The following is a 21,050-nucleotide window of genomic DNA, read 5'->3' on the forward strand; positions in this document are numbered from 1 at the left end:
AGACCTTTATAATTTGTTTCAATATTTAATAGATTTCTTGTCCAAATTTAAAAAGGTAATGTCTGACTCAGAATACTTATTAAGTTAAGTAGAACATCGATTTGTATAAGGCTGGATTTCAATTGTCATTTTATATTTAAATGCAATATGCACTTTATCACTCTTCATCTTGATAGATTAGATTGGATTTTAGTGATTAACCAAAGTGCTGACCATCTCACACTTTTCACAAGGTACTCCCTGATAACTGTTGCATTTGATGAAAAATTTAATAAATTGCATATTTCGGTACCCAAAATTTTTATACCTTTCTCGCGCTATGTTTATGATTGCATACTATGCAGATTGCTACAGGAATTTTTCCAAGGAGCAATGATATTTATAGTTGCAGACATATGAGAGAGATTTTCTTATGAGTTGTGATATATATGGATGCAATTATTAGAGAGAAAAAAAGTATATTTCCTGGTTAAAAGAATCTGAACCTAAATTTTAAATGTCACAAATCATTATTGTCATATCAATTTTAATCCATTGTGAAATTTGGCTGCCTCAACTTTGAAATACCTAGGATTGCCAAAAAAAAAATATTAAATAAAACCAGCAAAATTTTCATGTGAAATAAGAAGATTATGAATACCAAAACATTTGCTGCAATGAAAATAAACTTCTTTTTTCAGCTAAATATTCAAATTGTCAAACAAAAGTAATACCCCTTTTAATACAAGCTGACCATTAGAAATATTGAAATGAAAATATAGTTACACTGTATTACAATGTTTCCTAGTTTATTGGCAACAATTCTTTTATTCCTTGATTTTTACCTTCAGACTGTGTTAGTATGAAAAATTCCACAACTGTACACATTATAATGCAATTAAACGTATTACCTTAACATTTTAATCATATGTTTAAATGTGTATATTTTTTCAAGTTTTCTAAACTAAAGGGCATTTCTACTGGGGTTTAGTGATGATATTACCAATTAATAAATGTTAAAAGGCTTTCAAAGGCTGTTAGTTTTGGCTATGTTTCATGCTATATTCCTCTTCATTTTTGCTTCGTTTTATTTAAAAACAATTCTGTACATTTATGTTTTGTTTCTGATTGTTTATAAGAGCAGATTAGTCAATGCAATGCTAGAATATTCAGAAGAACATTTTATTGAATTTTCTCATGTATATGTATTATATATACATACTTGATTATATTTTATATATTTATTTATATATGAAAAAGAGAATAAGTTTAATCTATGTTATTAAAGTGATTTAACATGAAAAAATCATTAATAAAAAATGTATAGTTTTTCTCTCAGATTTTGATCAAACATTGTTTTTGGTGTTTTACTTTAAACGATGCATGTACATGTATTAAATTCAGAACTACGTTCTGTTACTGGTAATTAATTGATAAAAATCAATAATAAAAGTTTTCATTGCCAATATTTCTTATTATATTATTGCCAATTTGTCATTTCAAAATTAGCTAGGACTCTGAATGACCAAGCTTGAAAGAAAACAAAAAGGTTTGAGAGGATGAGAGCATTGTATTGATATGAGCATCAGTCATTTGACACAACAGGTATATAATAATCATTTGTTGTCATTTTGGCAAATTGTTTTATTTGGAAATTTTCCATAAGCTGTGACCTGTCTCAATGGTCTCATGGTAGAGTCCTCACCTCATGTGTGGAAGGTTGTTGGTGCAATCCTTAATCATCAGTCATTTGATACAACAGGTATATTATAATCAGTTGTGGTCATTTTGGAAAATTGTTTTATTTGGAAATTTTCAAAAGCTGTGAACTGTTTCAATGTCTGATGGTAGAGTCCTCACCTCCTGTGTGGAAGGTTGTTGGTTCAATCCTTAATCATCAGTCACTTGACGCCACAGGTACTATTATATTATAATCCGTTGTGGTCATTTTGGCAAATCGTTTTATTTGGAAATTTTCAATAAGCTGTGAACTGTCTCAATGGTCTGATGGTAGAATCCTCACCTAGTGTGTGGAAGGTTGTAGGCTCAATCCTCAGCTGAGTCAAACCAATGACTTGAAAATTTTTATTTGCAAGAGGCAATTAAGAGTAAAGACAATGACTGGTCAGCTCTTAGTCAGAATAACATGTCTGAAGAAGGCAACATATAAAAATAAGATGCGGTATGATTGCCAATGAGACAACTCTCAACCATAGACCAAATGACACAGAAGTAAGCAACTGTAGGTGACTGTACTTGTATTTTTTCCTGTTGACTGTAAACATGTGAACTAGTCTAGTACAAAGCAGGGTTCACATTCATAATGTTTTAACATGTTCTCGTCCATATGTGCATGCAATATTTGAAACTGGAGGTTAAAACACCAATTCATCAACATTGATAAGCTGTCTTCTTTTGATGATCAATTTTTCTTGATCAACTGTTATGATTTTTATACTATTGTAAAACAATGCCACAAAAAATTTTCTTATTCTCATTAAATGGTCTTTTTATAATTTTGTATTCTATATCTGTTGTAGTCATTACAAAACCATCAAATCTTTCTTAGGAATAAAACTTACAAAAATAAGCTAGCTGAACATGTAAATACTTAATATAAGCCTTTATTTTTTCCCATGGCAGTATTTATATAAAAATAAGATGTGGTATAGTTACCAAAGAGACAACTCTCCACCAGAGACCAAATGACATATAAGTTAACAACTATAGGTCACCGTACGACGTTCAACAAGCAAAACCCATACTGCATAGTCCGCTATAAAAGGCCCCGAAATGACAAATGTAAAACAATTCAAACGAGAATACTAATGGCCTGTTTATGTAAAAACAATGAACGAAATACAAATATGATATACAGCAACAAACAACCACCACTGAATTGCAGGCTCCCGACTTGGCACAGGCACATACAGAATGTGGCAAGGTTAAACTGTGCACTTTTTTACTTGTAAATGCCAATGTATAACTTCATAAGGACCAGAAGAACACCAACCTAGAAGATATATAACCCTAAAGGAAAGAAATCGCTAGTTTTTGTCTCACCTGTGACAAAAGTCAAACAAGCTTGCACACACTGAAATGTCTCGCCTTCTTTACTGACCATTGATTTTATGTTGATAGTCCTAAATATAAAGCTTTACTACAACTATCACAAAAAACTTAACATGATCCAAGAAAATGAGGTCAAGGTCAGATAAATCAAACTGGAAATACATGTACATCTTACAATCATTCCATACACCAAATATGCTTTAAATATAGTTGACCTATTGCACATAGTATATAAGAAACAAACTTAACCAGGAAAACTTAACATTGATTACTTCATAACATAGGGCATCTATATACAAAGTATGAAGGATCCAGGTCTTCTACCTTCTGAAATATTAAGATTTTATAAACTTTGTTAACGCAGCCGTGCCCCCTGCTGAATCACTATCCCGATGTCGAGTTTTCTGTGACAGAAGTCGCAGGCTCGACAAAAATGAGAGACATAGGGATTACAATCTGGCTGTGGCTTAAACTATGCTTCATATTTCAGAAGGTAGAAAATCTGGATGATTCATATATATATTTCAGAAAGTAGAAAATCTGGATGCTTCATACCTTGACTGCAGATACATTTGTACCTTGTGCTACGAAGTTTTGGTCTGTCACATGTCCAGTGTCCTTGACCTCATTTTCATGGTTCAGTGACTTGCTTGAAAAAATCTATTTTTTTTGTCATGTGAAATACTCACTTATATTGAGTAATAGGATAACTATATCTGGTATATGGGATCCTCGCAAAGTCAACCTATCCGTCAGACAGAGTTCACCTGACCTCAACCTCATTTCATGGATCAGTGATGAAAGTTGAGTTTTCATGGTTAAGTCTGTATCTCATACATTATAAGCAAAAGGTCAACTTTATTTGGTGTATGAAATGATTGCAAGATGTACATGTCTGTCTGGCAGGGTCATAAGACCTTGACCTCATTTTCAAGGATCATTGGTCAATGTTATGTTTTCATGGTTTTGTGTGTTTATCAGATACTATAAAGTAATAGGTCAACTTTATTTAGTGTATGGAATTATTGTAAGGGGTACATGTCTGTTGAGCAGGGTTTATGACATTGACGTCATTTTATGATTCATGGGTTAATGTTAAGTTTTTGTGGTTTGGTCTATTTCTCCAATACTATAAGCAATAGGACCACTATATTTCATGTATGGACTGATTTCAAGGTACTCATGTCTGTCTGACATAGTTCATCTAACCTTGACCTCATTTTCATGAATCGTTGATATTAATGTTGAGCGTATGTGATACATGTACTTGTAATAAAATCTTCAAAATTAAAATCGACCTTTCTACATAAAATCAATCATGACAAGTAAAGCAGGCGAGACATTTCAGCGTGTTCACTCTTGTTCAAGAAAATGTCTGGCTAACACTTATAGATATATAGTTAGATTTTGCAGGTAGATATCCTATTTAGAAATTTTGTCTAACGGGCATATATTTTTCAAATGGATTTTGTGTTCACTTTGAATATCAAATTTTCCCAACAGTAGAACATTCTGGAATTTCACAAATATTCATAATAGGTACTAAGATGCAGACATATCTAACTGTGTATGAAATTGCAATAAATTAGGAAATAAAAATATCAATTTAGTAAACATCATAACAGCAAGAAACTGCTTTTGGTCTGCTTTCATGAAATAATTCAAACATGCAATCTTTCAATCAGTTTAATTGAGGTCTGGAGCTGGCATGTCAGTAACTGCTAGAATCCTTTGTGTATTTATGTATCATTGTCATTTTGCTTAGTTTCTTTTGTTACTTTTTCTGACATCGGACTCGGACTTCTTTTAAACTGAGTTTTACTGTGGGTATTGCTGTGTGTTTGTTTATTCTACATTGGCTAGAGGTATAGCAGAGGGTTGAGATCTTTCAAAACATGTTTAACCCCGCTGCATTTTTGCACCTGTCCAAAGTCAGGAGCCTCTGGCCTTTGTTAATCTTGTATGTTTTTCAATTTTAGTTCATTTATATGTTTTGCAGTTTAGTGCAGTCTATTTTAACTGAACTAGTACACATCATATTTGTTTAGGGGCCAGCTGAAGCCCTCCTCAGGGTGCATGATTTTCTCACTGTTGAAAACCCATTGGTGGCCTTCGGCTGTTCACTGCTTTGGTCAGGTTGTTGTCTCTTTGAAGCATTCCCCATTTCCATTCTCAATTTTAAATTCTACCAAACAGATACACTGTCATGTGATCTGTAAAGAATCCATGTTGTTTCGCTCAAATCCCCTCACTCTGGGATTCATTTGGTTCCGGGTCACTTTGAGTAAAATATACAAAATAATACTGTAAAATGTCCACTAAGAGAGAACACATTGTCATTTGTAAATAGAGAGTCTTGATCTTGCTTAATATTGAAAATCATTTACATTCTAATTTCCCTCCTATTGGGTTGAATAAATGAATGATCACCCTTGATTTTTTCATAGCAGTTCAGGCAACGACAAAATATTGCAAGGCTGGATTTTAGATGATCAAACCTTAACATGTAAAATATAAGTTCACATTTACAGAATTATCACTTGATAAATCAATGAATCTTTATATTGAATTCTTTTCCATAAGTTGGTGCCTGTGTTTGTTGTCAAAAGTATAATAAATCTATAATACTTAGTGAGGAGTACCGGTACTGTTTTTGTATGTTGCTTCTCCAGCTACCACATAAATTAAATAGTTTGTACCAAAATGTAGCTAAATGAAACAAGATTGGGCTACAAACCAATAAAAAATGTCAAACAACTATGTACCACAGCCTAAAATTGAAACTATACCAGTCTCAAATTTACAAAAATTAGTCTATGAAAACAGGAATAAAGGTATCCATCCATACTGGTCCACATTAAACTAGGTAGTCAATGGGGTTGAAAACCCTGTAGTTGTAATAATAAACAACAACTAGAGGCTCTAAAGAGCCTGTCGATCACCTTGTTCTATGTGCATATCAACAAAGGACACCCTCCAATATTGTAGACGAGAATAGAATTCATGACAAAAATTAGTTTTGTTTATCTTGTATTGCTGATCATTTAACTTGTTTAGTTTCTCTTTATCTTCTTTACTTTTTGCTCAAAACACAAAAAAGGGTAAAATAAAAATCCGCATTTAAGGGCAATCACTCCTATAAAGAGTGACAGTCTACTAACTATATCTGCAAAATTTGACTTGTTAGTAGATCTTGCCTTGCTGATCATTTTTGTGATTTAAAGAGTCTATTTATCTATTATAATTTTTATCATATCAGGCAAAACGCAAAAAAAATGGTAAAAATCGTCATTAAAGAGCAATAACTTCAACAAGGAGTCGTCAGACGATTTCCTCCATATTGTCTTCATTGTAGGTCTTGTCTTGCTGATCATTTTTGCTTATTTAAGTCAAAAACACAAAAAAATGGTAAAAATTGTCATCAAAGGGCAATAACTCTAATAAGGAGTCCACAGGCAATTTCAACCATGCACGCGTATTTGTAGAACTTGTCTTGCTGATCATTTTTGCAATTTAAAGTTTCTTTATATCTATTACAATTTTCAAGATATAAGGCAAAATTGAAAAAAAAAGGGTAAAATTTGTCATTTAAGGGCAATAACTCCTATAAGAAGTCGTCTGACAGTTTTAACGTATATGGACAATTGGTAGAGCTGGACATTCTTAACATTTTTGTCCATGTCAGATTTTCCCTATTTATAACAGTTTCAAAATAATAGACAAAACTTGCATTTTACCCCTATGTTCTTTTTTTAGCCATGTCGGCTATCTTGGTTGGCAGGCAGGGTCATCTGACACATTTTTTAAAACTAGATACCCCAATGATGATTGTGGCCAAGTTTGGTTAAATTTGGTCAAATAGTTTCAGAGGAGAAGATTTTTGTAAAAGTTAACAGATAACGGCGACGGACGACAACGACGACGGCCCCGAAGTGATTAGAACAAAGGGCCAAGTGAGCTAAACATAAGCCAAAGCTAGCACCCCCACTATCACAACTCAATAATCTTTATCCAGTCTTCAAAAAACATAAATTATCAAGACACAAAATACACAAAAATAGTTTAACAACAAACTAAGCAATTATAGGTAAACTCATACCACACAGAATTAAATCAGAACTGACCACCTTCAAGAAAATTAGTTTTGGGTATAAAAAGTCAATCAAGTCAAGAACAAGGTAGAAAGTCAGCATTAAGTTGGTGCAAGTGTTGTTATATTTAAAATTTTCTTCCGGAGTTTTTTAAAGTCACCAGAAAACTTTATGTAAATAACTAGAGCCTTTGTGGCCATTTTTTGTATCATTTTAATATAAACAAGAAATGATTGTAACAGGATGCTGTTACGAAGTCTCCCAAACGAAGCTCCCATAATTCGTAATTCCCAGGGTCGCCTGACATTGGGCAACGTCCAGTGAAAATTGGTTTGGTCCAGTAAAGTTATATGCTTTAGTGATGCCTGGGGACTAACCTTGTATATCATTCAAATCATCTTGGCATGACAAACCAGAATATATATGGTTTAGGGGTGGGGATCTCGACCATTTACAAGATACTAGAACATTGGGGGTGGGGAGGAACCCCTGGGGACTGGCCCTATACGTCATTCAAATGTTCATTACATGACGAACAGGAATATATATGGTTTAGGGGTGGGGATCTCAACCATTTACAAGATATTAGAACATTGGGGGTGGGGGGAACCCCTGGGGACTGACCGTATACGTCATTCAAATGTTCGAGACATGACAAATAGGAATATATATGGTTTAGGGGTGGGGATCTCAACCATTTACAAGATATTAGAACTTTCTCAAATGGCAGGGGGTCAGGATGACCCCTGGGGAGTAACCCTGTATATCATTCAAACCATCTTCGCATGACAAACCAGAATATATATGGTTTAGGGGTGGGGATCTTGACCACTTAGAAGATATTAGAACTTTCTTAAATGGCAGGGGGTGGGGGTGACCCCTGGGGACTAACCCTGTATTTCATTTGATGTGCTTTATCATGACAAACCAGAATATATATGGTTTAGGGGTGGGGTTCTCGACCATTTACAAGATATTAGAACTTTCTCAAATGGCAGGGGGTCAGGATGACCCCTGGGGACTAACCCTGTATATCATTCAAACCATCTTAGCATGACAAACCAGAATATATATGGTTTAGGGGTGGGGATCTTGACCACTTACAAGATATTAGAACTTTCTTAAATGGCAGGGGGTGGGGGTGACCCCTGGGGACTAACCCTGTATTTCATTTGATGTGCTTTATCACGACAAACCAGAATATATATGGTTTAGGGGTGGGGTTCTCGACCATTTACAAGATATTAGAACTTTCTCAAATGGCAGGGGGTCGGGATGACCCCTGGGGACTAACCCTGTATATCATTCAAACCATCTTAGCATGACAAACCAGAATATATATGGTTTAGGGGTGGGGATCTTGACCACTTAGAAGATATGAGAACTTTCTTAAATGGCAGGGGGTGGGGGTGACCCCTGGGGACTAACCCTGTATTACATTTGATGTGCTTTATCATGACAAACCAGAATATATATGGTTTAGGGGTGGGGATCTCGACCATTTACAAGATATAAGAACTTTCTCAAATGGCAGGGGGTCGGGATGACCCCTGGGGACTAACCCTGTACATCATTCAAACCATCTTAGCATAACAAACCAGAATATATATGGTTTAGGGGTGGGGATCTTTACCACTTACAAGGTATTAGAACTTTCTTAAATGGCAGGGGGTGGGGGTGACCCCTGGGGACTAACCCTGTATTTCATTTAATGGGCTTTATCATTTAGAACATTTTCAATTAAAAAGATTGTGTCTATCACAAACGGTTTTCAATTTATAATCATTTGAAAATTTAAAAAAATAAAATCCCATAGGGTTCTATAGTAAAACCCTCTTTTCTTTTTGACCCTCAAAGTACCCCTTTATAAACCCCATTGCACAAACAAAACCCTGATTGCACCACTAGACATGTTAGTCTAACATATTGTAAAACCCTAAGTTAATCTGACAAGCGGTTTTGGAGAACGGGTGCGGACAAGTTCAAATTTAAAAGCGGCGGAAGAAGAAGAAGAAGAAGAAGAAGAAGAAGAAGAAGAAGAATAATAATAATAATAAGAACTGAGCAAAAACAATAAGTCTTCCCAAACTTCGTTTGGGAGACTTAATTAAAGCAAGTCTTTTACACATGAAAACAGTCAAAATATTCAACAACCAAACAAACAACAAATGTCATTTTGATTTAAAAGAAATAGGAAATGGCATCTAGATCTATGATATTTATAGATTATTGATGGTTTTTCAAACGAGAGGGTGTATCTCAGCTACAATCTCATCGAAGGGTGACAGCCCTGAGATGAGATGTGGCGGACAAACATCCTCAAGTTTGAAAAACCATTGATAATCTGTTTATCCCTATTTTTCCAATGACGTCATTAATTTTTACATTGACAACGGCATGTGCGCTCTTAGTTTTTGACGATAACTTTCTACCTCAAGCGAGTAGCATGATATGAAAAATTATCACAAAGAAAGATCAAAGGAAAAATACACAAAATAGCGATAATTTAAAATATTCACATAACTAACAAAACATTTATGAGACTTAATCTTTCAATATATATGCAATAAACAGAAGAATACTAAAAACTTTCATTACATAATAAGGTTTACAAGGCTAGCAACACTATGTATAAAATTGTGCACAAATTATAGTAAATTTTGCATCATCTTCATAATAGTTAGGACATGTGAACAAGGAAAAGTTATAATAATACACAAAGGTATACAATTAGTGTTTATTTTGAAATGGTACAAATCAACAACTTAACATCAATGAGGCTCTGGATGGGGGCCTTCATTTCTGAATTCTTTATTTTTCTATGTCATTTTTCTCTTTTCTTTATCATTTTAGCCATTTTTCTCTATTCTTTATATTTTAGCACCCTATTTTTCTCTATACTTTATTTTTTTGGCCATTTTTCTGTATATTTGGCACATTATTCTTTATTCTGTAAACCCCATCCAGACACTCACCAATTGTTGATGACAACACTATTTTTAACACTAAAAAATTGCAGATGAGACAAAAATAGAAAAAAATCATATTAGGGACCAGCCCTTGCTTGAATAAATTATTTTTCGCAATATCTAATGATTACAGCAAAATACATTTTTTATTTTACCTTTACATTCTTTTACTGCCACAAAAACATTGTTTTTAAATTTATATAGGAGTGTAAAGATTTTAAATTTAAAAACAATAGTTCTATAAAAAAATTACAAAAATGTATGATCATAAAATTGACTACAAGGTTCTAACTATAAAATTCTTCTTTTGTTAATATTGTAGTAAATTTCCTCGTACAAACTAACTTAGATCATTTCACTATAAAAACATACATATATAGTTACATAATCAAATTCTTTAGTACATGACTATAACCATTTGATTTAAGTCAGAAATCAATTTAATCGTAATTGTTTTGGAGTATATTTCAACTTTTCTTCACCTTGCTGTTTTTTCGTCTTTCTTGAGTAAAATTAAAACTTGATATTATCAATTTTTTTAATAATAGTCTAAAAGTCAAAATGTTTTTTTAAGAAATATGTAAGAAGCATTTAAAATCAAAATGATTATAATTTTTATTTGAATAAAGAATTTCAATTACAGAGAATACCATATTTTACTTTAAACATGTGTAAGAGATAAATAGTCCAAGTAAAATGTGTCTGGGCGGACACAAATTGCTAGTTTTAAATGTCCATGGTTACAGAATTTACTAGTATTTTTAGTCCAATGTCAGTAATTAATCATTTAATTTAATGTCCTCAGACAAATTGTCCTAGGTATTCATGTCATAATCCTTTATTTTACTAGGAAAATATTTTGTACAGAAAGAAATCATTTACTTGTAAACAATGGAATGTTTTGTTATGTTTCAATATTGTTTTCACAGTTATACATCAATCTTTCAGTATTATTTTAAAATATGGAATTTTTTTTAAATATTGCACTCTACTTTTTTTCCCAGAAAAATTGTGTCATAGACTTTTATCATTCTTTTAAGGTGGTACCTAACACTACAGGGAGATAACTCTGTAAAAATCAGCTAAACGTTTTAATTACTTTGTATTGTTAAGGAAATATTAAGCTTCTCAATGACCAAAATTAGTGTTTGTCAAACTGCTATATAACCAATGAAATTTTTCTGATAAAGCGGTTGGTTCAAATTTTTTGAAATTTTTATATTTTTGTCAAAGGGTCAAAGTAAACATTTTGTCAAAATTTTATGAAAATTAAACGAGCCAAATTAATATCAGTCAGTGTTGGGTACCACCTTAACTAAAAAAGTTTCTTTATTTTATCTTTTAAAGTGTGAGTTAATTTTAAAGAATGTCATATTGATAACTTTTATAACTAGGCGGAAATATTTTTCATTATTCAATATTTCATACTGTGGATTCATTTTTATTCGTGGTAAACCAATTTTCGTGGGTTTCGTGGGTCACAGCGAACCACGAATTTAAGAATTCAACGAAGAATAATCCAGAGAAATGTGTATGGAGTCGGATGTTTATTTCCGGTTATGTTATGCAGTTCTAGTATAGTGTTGACTAGCGATAAACATTGTAACATAACACTTGTTTTTATTGAAAGAAGATACAAGTATTTTGATTAAATCAATAATAAATATATCGAATATCAGTGATAATTTACTTTTTAAAATTAATTAAAACTGTTCATGGAAAATAACTGCAAGTTGTTAATTACCGTGTCATAGTTTGGTTTACTGGTGATTAAAAATCAATAGGATTAAGTACGGGGATATTGCCCGTAGGTAATATTGTTTATGACAGGAACATTTATTTTCACACCTTTTACTTATATGACTGTTTATTATATCGTGATTAGGGAAATGAGCTTTCAATCATATAGTTTTGAATGCCTTATAAAATTCCGACAAGAATTTATAAATTGTAAAACAAACAAATAATTAGTTGTCTCTGTCCATTATTGTAATAGAAGTTTTCAATGAACACTTTAACCTAGAATGAACAAGAGAGGATTTTGACAATTCAAAACTTTTTCAATGAATTCCTTTTTTTTTGTTTGTTTTATTATTGATCAAACTAAGGAGGTTATATGATCTCCTAAATCAAAAAGAAATCCACGAATTACAAATCTGAATTAATTTGTTTTTGTGATCAGCGATCCACGAATTTACGTATACCACGAAACATCTTTTTTTCTCTATCCACGAAAATTGATACCCATGAAAATAAATGAATCCACAGTATCTTAAAATTTAGTCATTTTCAGAAGTGTTTGATACAAATTTGAAAATAAGTGCCAGACATATTTTACCAGCTATGGATTTATTTTCCTAAGAAAATATATCCTGGGACTTTTTTTTAAAATAAAATTATGGCCATGGACTTGATTACCTAGGAAACAAAGTCTGGGGGATAAAAGAGTAGGCCCGCCAAGACCCCTTTTTGGCCCCAAAATATAGCAGTTTTGCAAATTTGTTGAAATGTAAACTTTTAGTTAATTATTGGAAAGTAGAATACTTTTGTTCCATAAATATGGGCTGTTTTTTAATTTGAGAGTCTTTAATGACCAAATCAGTTCAAATCTTGACACTTAAGTGTTTAAAAAATGTCAAAAATCTTTCAGCAGATGTACTTCAAATTCTAGGCCAAAACTAGCTCTTACTGAGACTTCTCCTTTTACTACCGGACAGAATTTACTGTTACACATGCACATAGAAATGTGAGTAAAAAAGGTTAAAATATTTTCCATTCATTTATCAGCAGATAAAAATGAGTATCAACATACAAAAATCTCTCATAAAATATATATCAATGTAAATACACATATAGTTCTCATTATACCAAACTACTTATATATAAAAATCATATTTAATCAAGTAAAGCCAAATTCGACTGACTGGTGGTTAAAGCATATTAAGTTTCATACTAATAAAATTGGGATTATTCCAGCCTTGAAGCACAAAACCCACAATTTGAAATGGTCATAATATTGCTGAAAATTATTAATATGCAGCTGGGGTTAATTTCATTATCATGATTATGTACATTTATACTTCTATTGAAAATATATATGAAGTTTAAAAAAATCCAGATAAAAATAAAAATATCTCCAGTTTCTTATAAGTATGTCACAAGTTTGAATTTGACAACAGAAATGAAGGCCATGGTATAACTACAAATTTCTAAATTCAATAACAAGTATCAATATTTATAAATAATTTAATTTTGGATGTAACATGTCTTCTGATTGGCTGAAAGTGTTTTGTCTATCAGCTCATAGACATAATTTTGTCATGTGACCATGACGTCAACAACATTTTTTTTCTCAAAATTTACTCATTAAAAAGGGAATTTAGAATTAAATTATAAGGAATGACTGTAATATTTTTTCTGTCTATTCATAATAACCTAAAAAAGGTGGTGCACACTTTTAAATAACCCACGTAATCAGTGTGCACCCCATTTTTGATGTTATTTCTTCATAGACAGAAAAAATATTAGTCATTCCTTAAATGTAATGAATTGTATATTTTTAGTAAAGAAAGAATTCTTTTACAGTTGGTTAATTTAACCTTCAGTGGCAAATAAATAATATTTTGACTCATGACTGTATAAAGGATTTAATTACTATGAAGGTGATCCTACTGTTCCACTTTTCATGTTACCATGGTTACTGTCAAAAATAATTTTGTCTTAATATCCTGATAAAAAAAAATTGTCTTATTTCTCATTACCTTGATGTTCAACATGGACATAAACATGAACTCAACATAATTAAACAATGATAAAGATATTTCAGCAAACTACAAATGATTCTTGAATAAACTTTAACTGATATACTTTTCGCATATGTTAAATTTTTATGATATTCACAATGGACATTTAACTACAAAAAAACGTATAACAAGCATTGAAATCATGGATACAATGATAAAATCTGCTAAATTTTAGTAAGCTTCTTGAATGCCAATACCATGAAAAAAGCTTAACTAAATATACTTGATATACTGTGTATAAAAACAGAAATAGTCAATAAAAATCATGGTGTATATGCTGGTGGTGGGGGAATATTAGACATAGGTGAACTCTGTGCCTCTGGAGGTGGGACAGGAAACGCCCCTTCTAGTCCATCATAATCCTCTAATAAGGCTTCGGTCATATGATCATGTGTTGGAAATCTCTTCAAACAGTTCATGGCTGTTGCTATGACGCCCATGGCACCTGCAGCAGTGATCAGATAGAAACTAATGTCAAAGGTCACTTCTACTTTACTTCCGACATGGAATTTTGATACCCGTTGTAATCCAGAAACTTCCACAGTTAACCAGTAACAGAACAAATTGATAATCACACACAAAATAACTGAAAAACAAAAGTTGTTTATAAATGTTATGCTTATTAACATAAAGAAGGTTATCAAAATACAACTTCATGTAAAATCCAACTCACAATACATTGTATAAAAATTTCAATGATCACATTGTTTGACATGAAAAGTATTAAATATTAAGAGGTTGCATTTTATACAAACACCTGTCTATTGTTGAAGACGATACATTATACATGTATGTTGACCTCAAGATGTCATTTGGTTCTTGTGTGTCATTCAATTGCTGTCTTATTAACATGTACCTCACATCTACTTTTATACATATATAATTATATACAATAAGATACTTCATTATAAACAATCCTAATAAAAAAATCTTAACTTTTGAAATAAAAATAAAACAAAGTAAAATTCCAAAGTCACTCTAGCATGAATAAGGAGGAGAGTGATATACCCCCTGAAACTGATCTGAGATTTTTCATTTAAATTCAGTAGCCAAATAATGACTTTACATGTATCATACCTCTTCCTTGTGCATCTTAATATTCAAATGATGCACTGTATGCCCCTTAGACCAATTTTGGTAAAACTAACATCTATATATTTAGTCTTGTATCATTTTTAATTTTAGTTTCTTGTGTATAATTTGGAGTTTAGTATGACGTCCATTATCAATGAACTAGTATACATATTTGTTTAGGGGCCAGCTGAAGGACGCCTCCAGGTGCGGGAGTTTCTCGCTGCATTGAAGACCCATTGGTGGCCTTCGGCTGTTGTCTGCTCTATGGTCGGGTTGTTGTCTCTTTGACACATTCCCCATTTTCATTCTCAATTTTATATATATATTTTCTTAACTACCTACAGATGTATTTTATATTAAACTATAAATCTGAGTGGGAAAAGGGCAAATAAAGAATATTTAAATTTATGCCTTTTCAATGAATTTCTTATTTGTACAGAATTTATTATTGCAAAGAAACGTGTGTTAGATTTACTATGGCATAAACATATTTACCAAAACAGTGGACTTACCCGACACAATATTAAATATTGCATTTCTTCTCAATATTTTTAAAGCTCTGTGCTGTGGTCCAATCAGATCTAATAAGAAGGCTATAAGTGTACAGCACATGGCTATGAATGTAAATGCAATGATTGTCTTCATCAGTATCACAGCTTTGTTTGTAACACAGTTTTCCATTTCTTAAAAAAATGCAAAAAAAAACATGGTTACTGTATATTTCATGTAACACAATTGCAATTGTTCATTTCTAAATACAAAAACATACATCTACAGGAGAAATGTCATCACAATAAGCCTTTCCAAAAGCACAGCTTCAATTCTAATCTTTTACTAAAGACAAAGAACTTACAGCTAGAAATGTGTATATCTTTGTACTTCTATAGTTTTATACTGTAATAACAATAATAGATCTAGAGGCAGAGGACTATCCAAGAAATAATCACTGCAATTTGTCTTATTTAAAAACATTTCAAATTTCCAAGATTTTAAGAGTCAAAATTTAAAGTGAAAGTCAAAATTTCAAGATTTGAAAAGTTGATTTTTTTTAGTTAAAGTCATAATTTGAATATTATAAACGTAATTTTTTTTTCTTTGAGTAAATTAAAACTTCCAATGATAATTTTATTATTTGCAAAGACCATGATCACAGGGTTTGAAATTAGCAGGGGCCCACTCGCCAATGGCCCCTAAAATTTGGTGTGGGTTACTTAAATTTCTGCTTTTCTTGTGGCTGTGGGCTACCATGCCAAAATTTTAACTTCAATCCCTGGATCACCCTCAAACATCTGTAGACCACATCAAAATTGTGCACATAAAAATATTCAAAATGAACATGATGAAACAACAATAAAATTTAATTAAATTTTATTCTTGTATATATATAAAAAATAAATGTCACAAAGGTACCTCATCACAATTTCAATTTACTACTTTTATTTACTGTGTTTAGCATATTTTTGAGAGTTTTCAGGTGTTATTGGGTAAATCTATGGACACCATTCAAGCAGATTCAGGTGGGGTAGTGTGTTTGTGTCACCCCTAAATCTGAATTTTTTTTGACATAAGAAATGTCAGTATATGAACAATTTCAACAATAATAAGGTTTCTGTAGAATTATAATTTGGAAGTTCTGTGGTATATATTGATCTTTCTGTGGTAAAAAAACTCCCAAACTTTCAATTTTCAGTATGAATAATGATGTTACTCAAGCAAGACAACCAGGACTGTCTACCATGTCTACAAAATAGAACACTTGGACCGTCTATGAAGACAACTTGGACCGTCAATAAGTCAACTTCAACCGTCTATAAAGTTAACTCTGATTGTCTACAATGCCAACTTACACAAATTATTGAAGTTTTGACTATATTAATGATTAATGAGTGTCTACTAAAAACCTTCAAGACAAATTCATAAAGGGGAAGTCCATAAAAACTGACAAAATCAAATGCTTTCAATCAACAGAACAAGTGAAAAACAACAGCCATATTCCTGACTTGGTACAGGCATTCTCTGAAGAAAATGGTGGGTTAAACCTGGTTTTATAGACAACTTGGACTGTCTATGGAGACATATCGGTCTATAAAGACAATTCAAGATCATAACTTTTTTTGTGTAGACATGCATGCATCAGTCTATTGTTGGAGATTGGAATAATTAAATTAACATTACTGATTGTTAATTTAATTTAATTTAATTATGACTTCAGGTAAAATGCAATGATATTATAATAAACAAATATTATAAACAATGAATTCAATTAATGAATAAACAAGCATTCTGAGAGTATTGCCTGGCAATACATAGTCCCCTACCGGTTAAAAATTCATTGTACGGGAACAAAATGTTAACTTGATCTATAACTTGTCATGGTGTAAACTTTATACCAAGTATCAAGTCAATATCTTCAAGCGTGACGAAAAAAATGTGGAAAATTGATTATTTGAGTTAATTTTCTAAGTCCAAGGACCATAACTCTGCACAAAATCATCAGACCGGAACAAAATTCGAACTTGATCTGTAACTTGTCATAATAAAACTATATACCAATTATCAAATCAATATCTTCAAGCATGACGAAAAAAGTGAGGAACACTGACTATTTGTGGAATTTTCAAAGTCCAAGGACCATAACTCTGCACAAAATCATTTGACCGGAAAAAAATTTGAACTTGATCTGTAACTTGTCATGCTAAAACTATATACCAATCATGAAATCAATATCTTCAAGCATGACCAAAAAAAGTGAGGAAAACTGATTATTTGAGTGAATTTTCTAAGTTCAAGGACCATAACTCTGCACAAATTTCTCAGACTTGAACAAAATTCGAACTTGATCTGTAACTAGTCATGATTAAACAATACACTAAATATCAAATCCAAGCACGAAGAAAAAAAGTGTGGAAAACTGATTTGCCGGACTGACGGATGGACAGACAGACAGACAGATGGAGGGAGTGCCAACCCAAAGTCCCCTTCGACTTCGTCGGTAGGGGACTAATTAAAACAAAAAAGTTTGTTTAATTAATTAATAAAGGTTTTATTCAAAATATAAAATCACCATGATGAAGAAGAAATTTGATTTTACACAACTGTACATTGAATCTGTGATACAAAACATTTATATAGCACAAACTCAATTTTTATATTTTGTTTGAGTTGGCATTGTAGCCTCCGCCGGTCCGAGATGACTTTATACACAGTCCAAGATGACTTATTATTCAGTCCGAGTTGTCTCTGGGGCAGAGTTGTCCCATATTCACATTTACATGTAATATTTGCCATAGTCCTTAAGATAATTTCTGACTTCATTGATTCTTTAGTAAAGTCTACACAATGGGTCACAGACCATCATATATGTTGATTTATTGAACAATTTAATTAATAAAGTAGCAATATGCAAAATTCGCGTAAGTGTACATTCTTTAAAGATTAAAAAGGTAAGACAACTTAATATACATGTACCAAGAGAAGAAAGGTACTGTCCTATCTGTAATAAGGGGTAAATTGAAGATGAATAACATTTCTTATTACATATAATGTTATTAAATATAGATTTTCCTCAAAACTAGAAATATTAGATATTAAAAGTAATGTTACATGTATCTCTAAAATACAGCGTTACATTAACACTGTTGAAAAAATATCTCTAATTTGGTAAACAATAGCTCAGCATTATTACTTAAACTGTCTTCCTCTTTCATATCATAGTGTCTAAATATAAGGAATAGTTTAAGGTTCATCATACAGGGTTGGCAAAAACCCAGGTTTTATGAGTATTGCCCAGCCCAGTGGGAAATACTGGGAAAACCCGGGTTTTACCGGGTAATACTGGGAAATACTGGGTAATATGAAATACTGGCCTGAATTTTAAACAGGATTCAGTGATTAATCACAAATGCAATACACTAAAGTGGAAGAATTCAATTTTTTTTTTAAATAAATATAACTAATATTAAGAATTAACAATTCTATGTAAGGAAAATTACTTTTAAACATTTTTTGTTCATTACTAAAAATGTTTACTAAGTTTGAGCATATGTTTATGTACATCACTAATTAATAAGTAATTATTCATATTATAATACAGATTTGTTTGTATAACAATAATCAGCCTTTTTGATTTTTGTTAAGTGTTCATGGCGTCCCTTAGGGTGTTTATTTAGCAATATGATGTATAACAATTAAAATTTACAATTCAGTTAAAACACTACAATAAAATGCATTTTTCAACTTGGATTTAATATTGAAACAAAGCTTGGAAATTAACAAGGTATCCTGAAATGTCCAGAACTTGTATTCTGTCTACATAGAATTAGTGGAGAAAAGGAAGAAATTGAATTTTCAATCTTCAGGAATGACTCTCAATGGTTATCTGTATAAAATGTATATATTTAGCTATAATACTATTAAACTACAACAAGTCTTTACTATTTTGTGTATAAATAAGCTTGAAAAATCATATTACCCGTTTCTAGGAGTATTGCCCAGCCCGAGAAAACCCAGGTTTTTCCAACCGGGTTTGCCCGTCCGGGTAATACTTTGCCAACCCTGTCATCATAACCTTTTGGCTAATATGGCTGTATTTCACCACAAATTTTAATCTGAGTACAGACAAACCTGTGCACCTGGAAAAGTTTTAAGGCATGGCAGGTACTAGATAATTAAATTGTAAATGCATTTTATGATTCAGAAAATTATAAACTTCTCTGGATTTTGCTAGTTATTTTTTTTTTCATTCCTGCAGAAGGTACATGTACCAAAATAAACTAAGTTGGGAAAGAGGTTTGAGAAGCTCCCCTCATATAATAAATGTTGTGAGTAGTATTGATTTAAATGGACAATAGACATCTGCAAACAATAGGTGATTTAAAGTGTGTAACTGAGTGGACTGTATCAAATGAAACTCATGTGTTTGTTTATTTTGCTATCTTCTGCGCTGCAGACTGGAAAAAAATGAACATCAAAATTCAGGTAAGTTTTTAATTTTCTGAAACATAAACTACATAAGACTTTTGTATATCTAGGTCATGCCATGCCTTCAAACTTTCCTAGATGCATCAGTTTGTCTGTACTCATAGTGGATTTTATGGGGTAAACACAGACATATTTTTCAATACCTTTAGATAAACCTTAATAATATGATATATTAGTATGTAACTTTCAATTCTATCATGTCTGTTAATATTACTATATATGCAATAGGTCTTTACAAATATACATGTATATATATATATATATATATATATATATATGTATGTATGTAAATATGTCTTCTGGTCTTAAATATAACCATTTATTGTGTTTGTGGCAATACAATATTTGTATTTGATTTGATGAAATTCCAAAAGGAATCATTCTGTTATGTGATAATGTTTATTAAGGATTACATACTGTCTAAATCATTTGGTCCGAACTTATAAACGATGTCAACTTTTTTGTTGTTTGGTCCTTGAATAAACTGTTCTAAAAACTTTCCTGGATAGAAAAACTGGAAAGCCCCTAAATGATCAAGTCCAACACCATTTACAACACATCCGCCACCTTGTAAAGATACCCAGTTTGGTTCTGCTAAAGACGTTGACATAATAACAATTGTTATCATGCTACAAAACGCTGCTCCTAAATTTCTTTCTTTTGGTTTATGTCTCCCCCTTTCTCGTCTGTGTGAGTGATGTCTTCTGTCGCGATGTCGGCTTCTTGATCTACTTCTGGAGGAACGACTGCGTCTAGAACTACTATCACGCCCATTGTTTGACCTAGGCATTACATAAATGATCTGTACAACTAAATATGGGTTAAATGGTAGTCAAGCCATTTTGCATTGGAATTTTTTTTTTGGTTTACATCCTCTTCGAAGGCGTGACTAATTTGTGAACCAATCTAGGTAAGTAGTCGATATGAAAAAGTCCGGAAATTTTTATGACTCAATAATTTATTTCGACAGCTCTTCCATTGCACTTGTGTGAGAAAGTCTGGATCACTTTTTGTTACACAGAAAAGCAGGTTATACCACTTATAAGAATATTAAAAATTAACTTTAAATAATAAAGTCCGGA

At 31.9% G+C, this 21,050-nt stretch overlaps 1 protein-coding gene across 1 annotated transcript; it reads right to left on the minus strand.

Moving 5' to 3' along the window:
- Positions 1 to 11,549: 11,549 nt before the first annotated feature.
- On the minus strand, positions 11,550 to 20,850 carry LOC127733262 (transmembrane protein 127-like). The gene is made up of 3 exons (XM_052242609.1): positions 20,386 to 20,850; positions 15,501 to 15,671; positions 11,550 to 14,500 (listed from the first exon to the last, which is right to left on the minus strand). The coding sequence occupies exons 1-3, from the start codon at positions 20,756 to 20,758 to the stop codon at positions 14,178 to 14,180; spliced, it is 867 nt and encodes a 288-aa protein (XP_052098569.1). The 5' UTR covers positions 20,759 to 20,850; the 3' UTR covers positions 11,550 to 14,177.
- Between the last annotated feature and the right edge of the window lie 200 nt (positions 20,851 to 21,050).

The sequence above is a fragment of the Mytilus californianus genome, unplaced genomic scaffold (genome assembly GCF_021869535.1).
Source record: "Mytilus californianus isolate M0D057914Y unplaced genomic scaffold, xbMytCali1.0.p SCAF_3, whole genome shotgun sequence".
Lineage (NCBI taxonomy): Eukaryota > Metazoa > Mollusca > Bivalvia > Mytilida > Mytilidae > Mytilus > Mytilus californianus.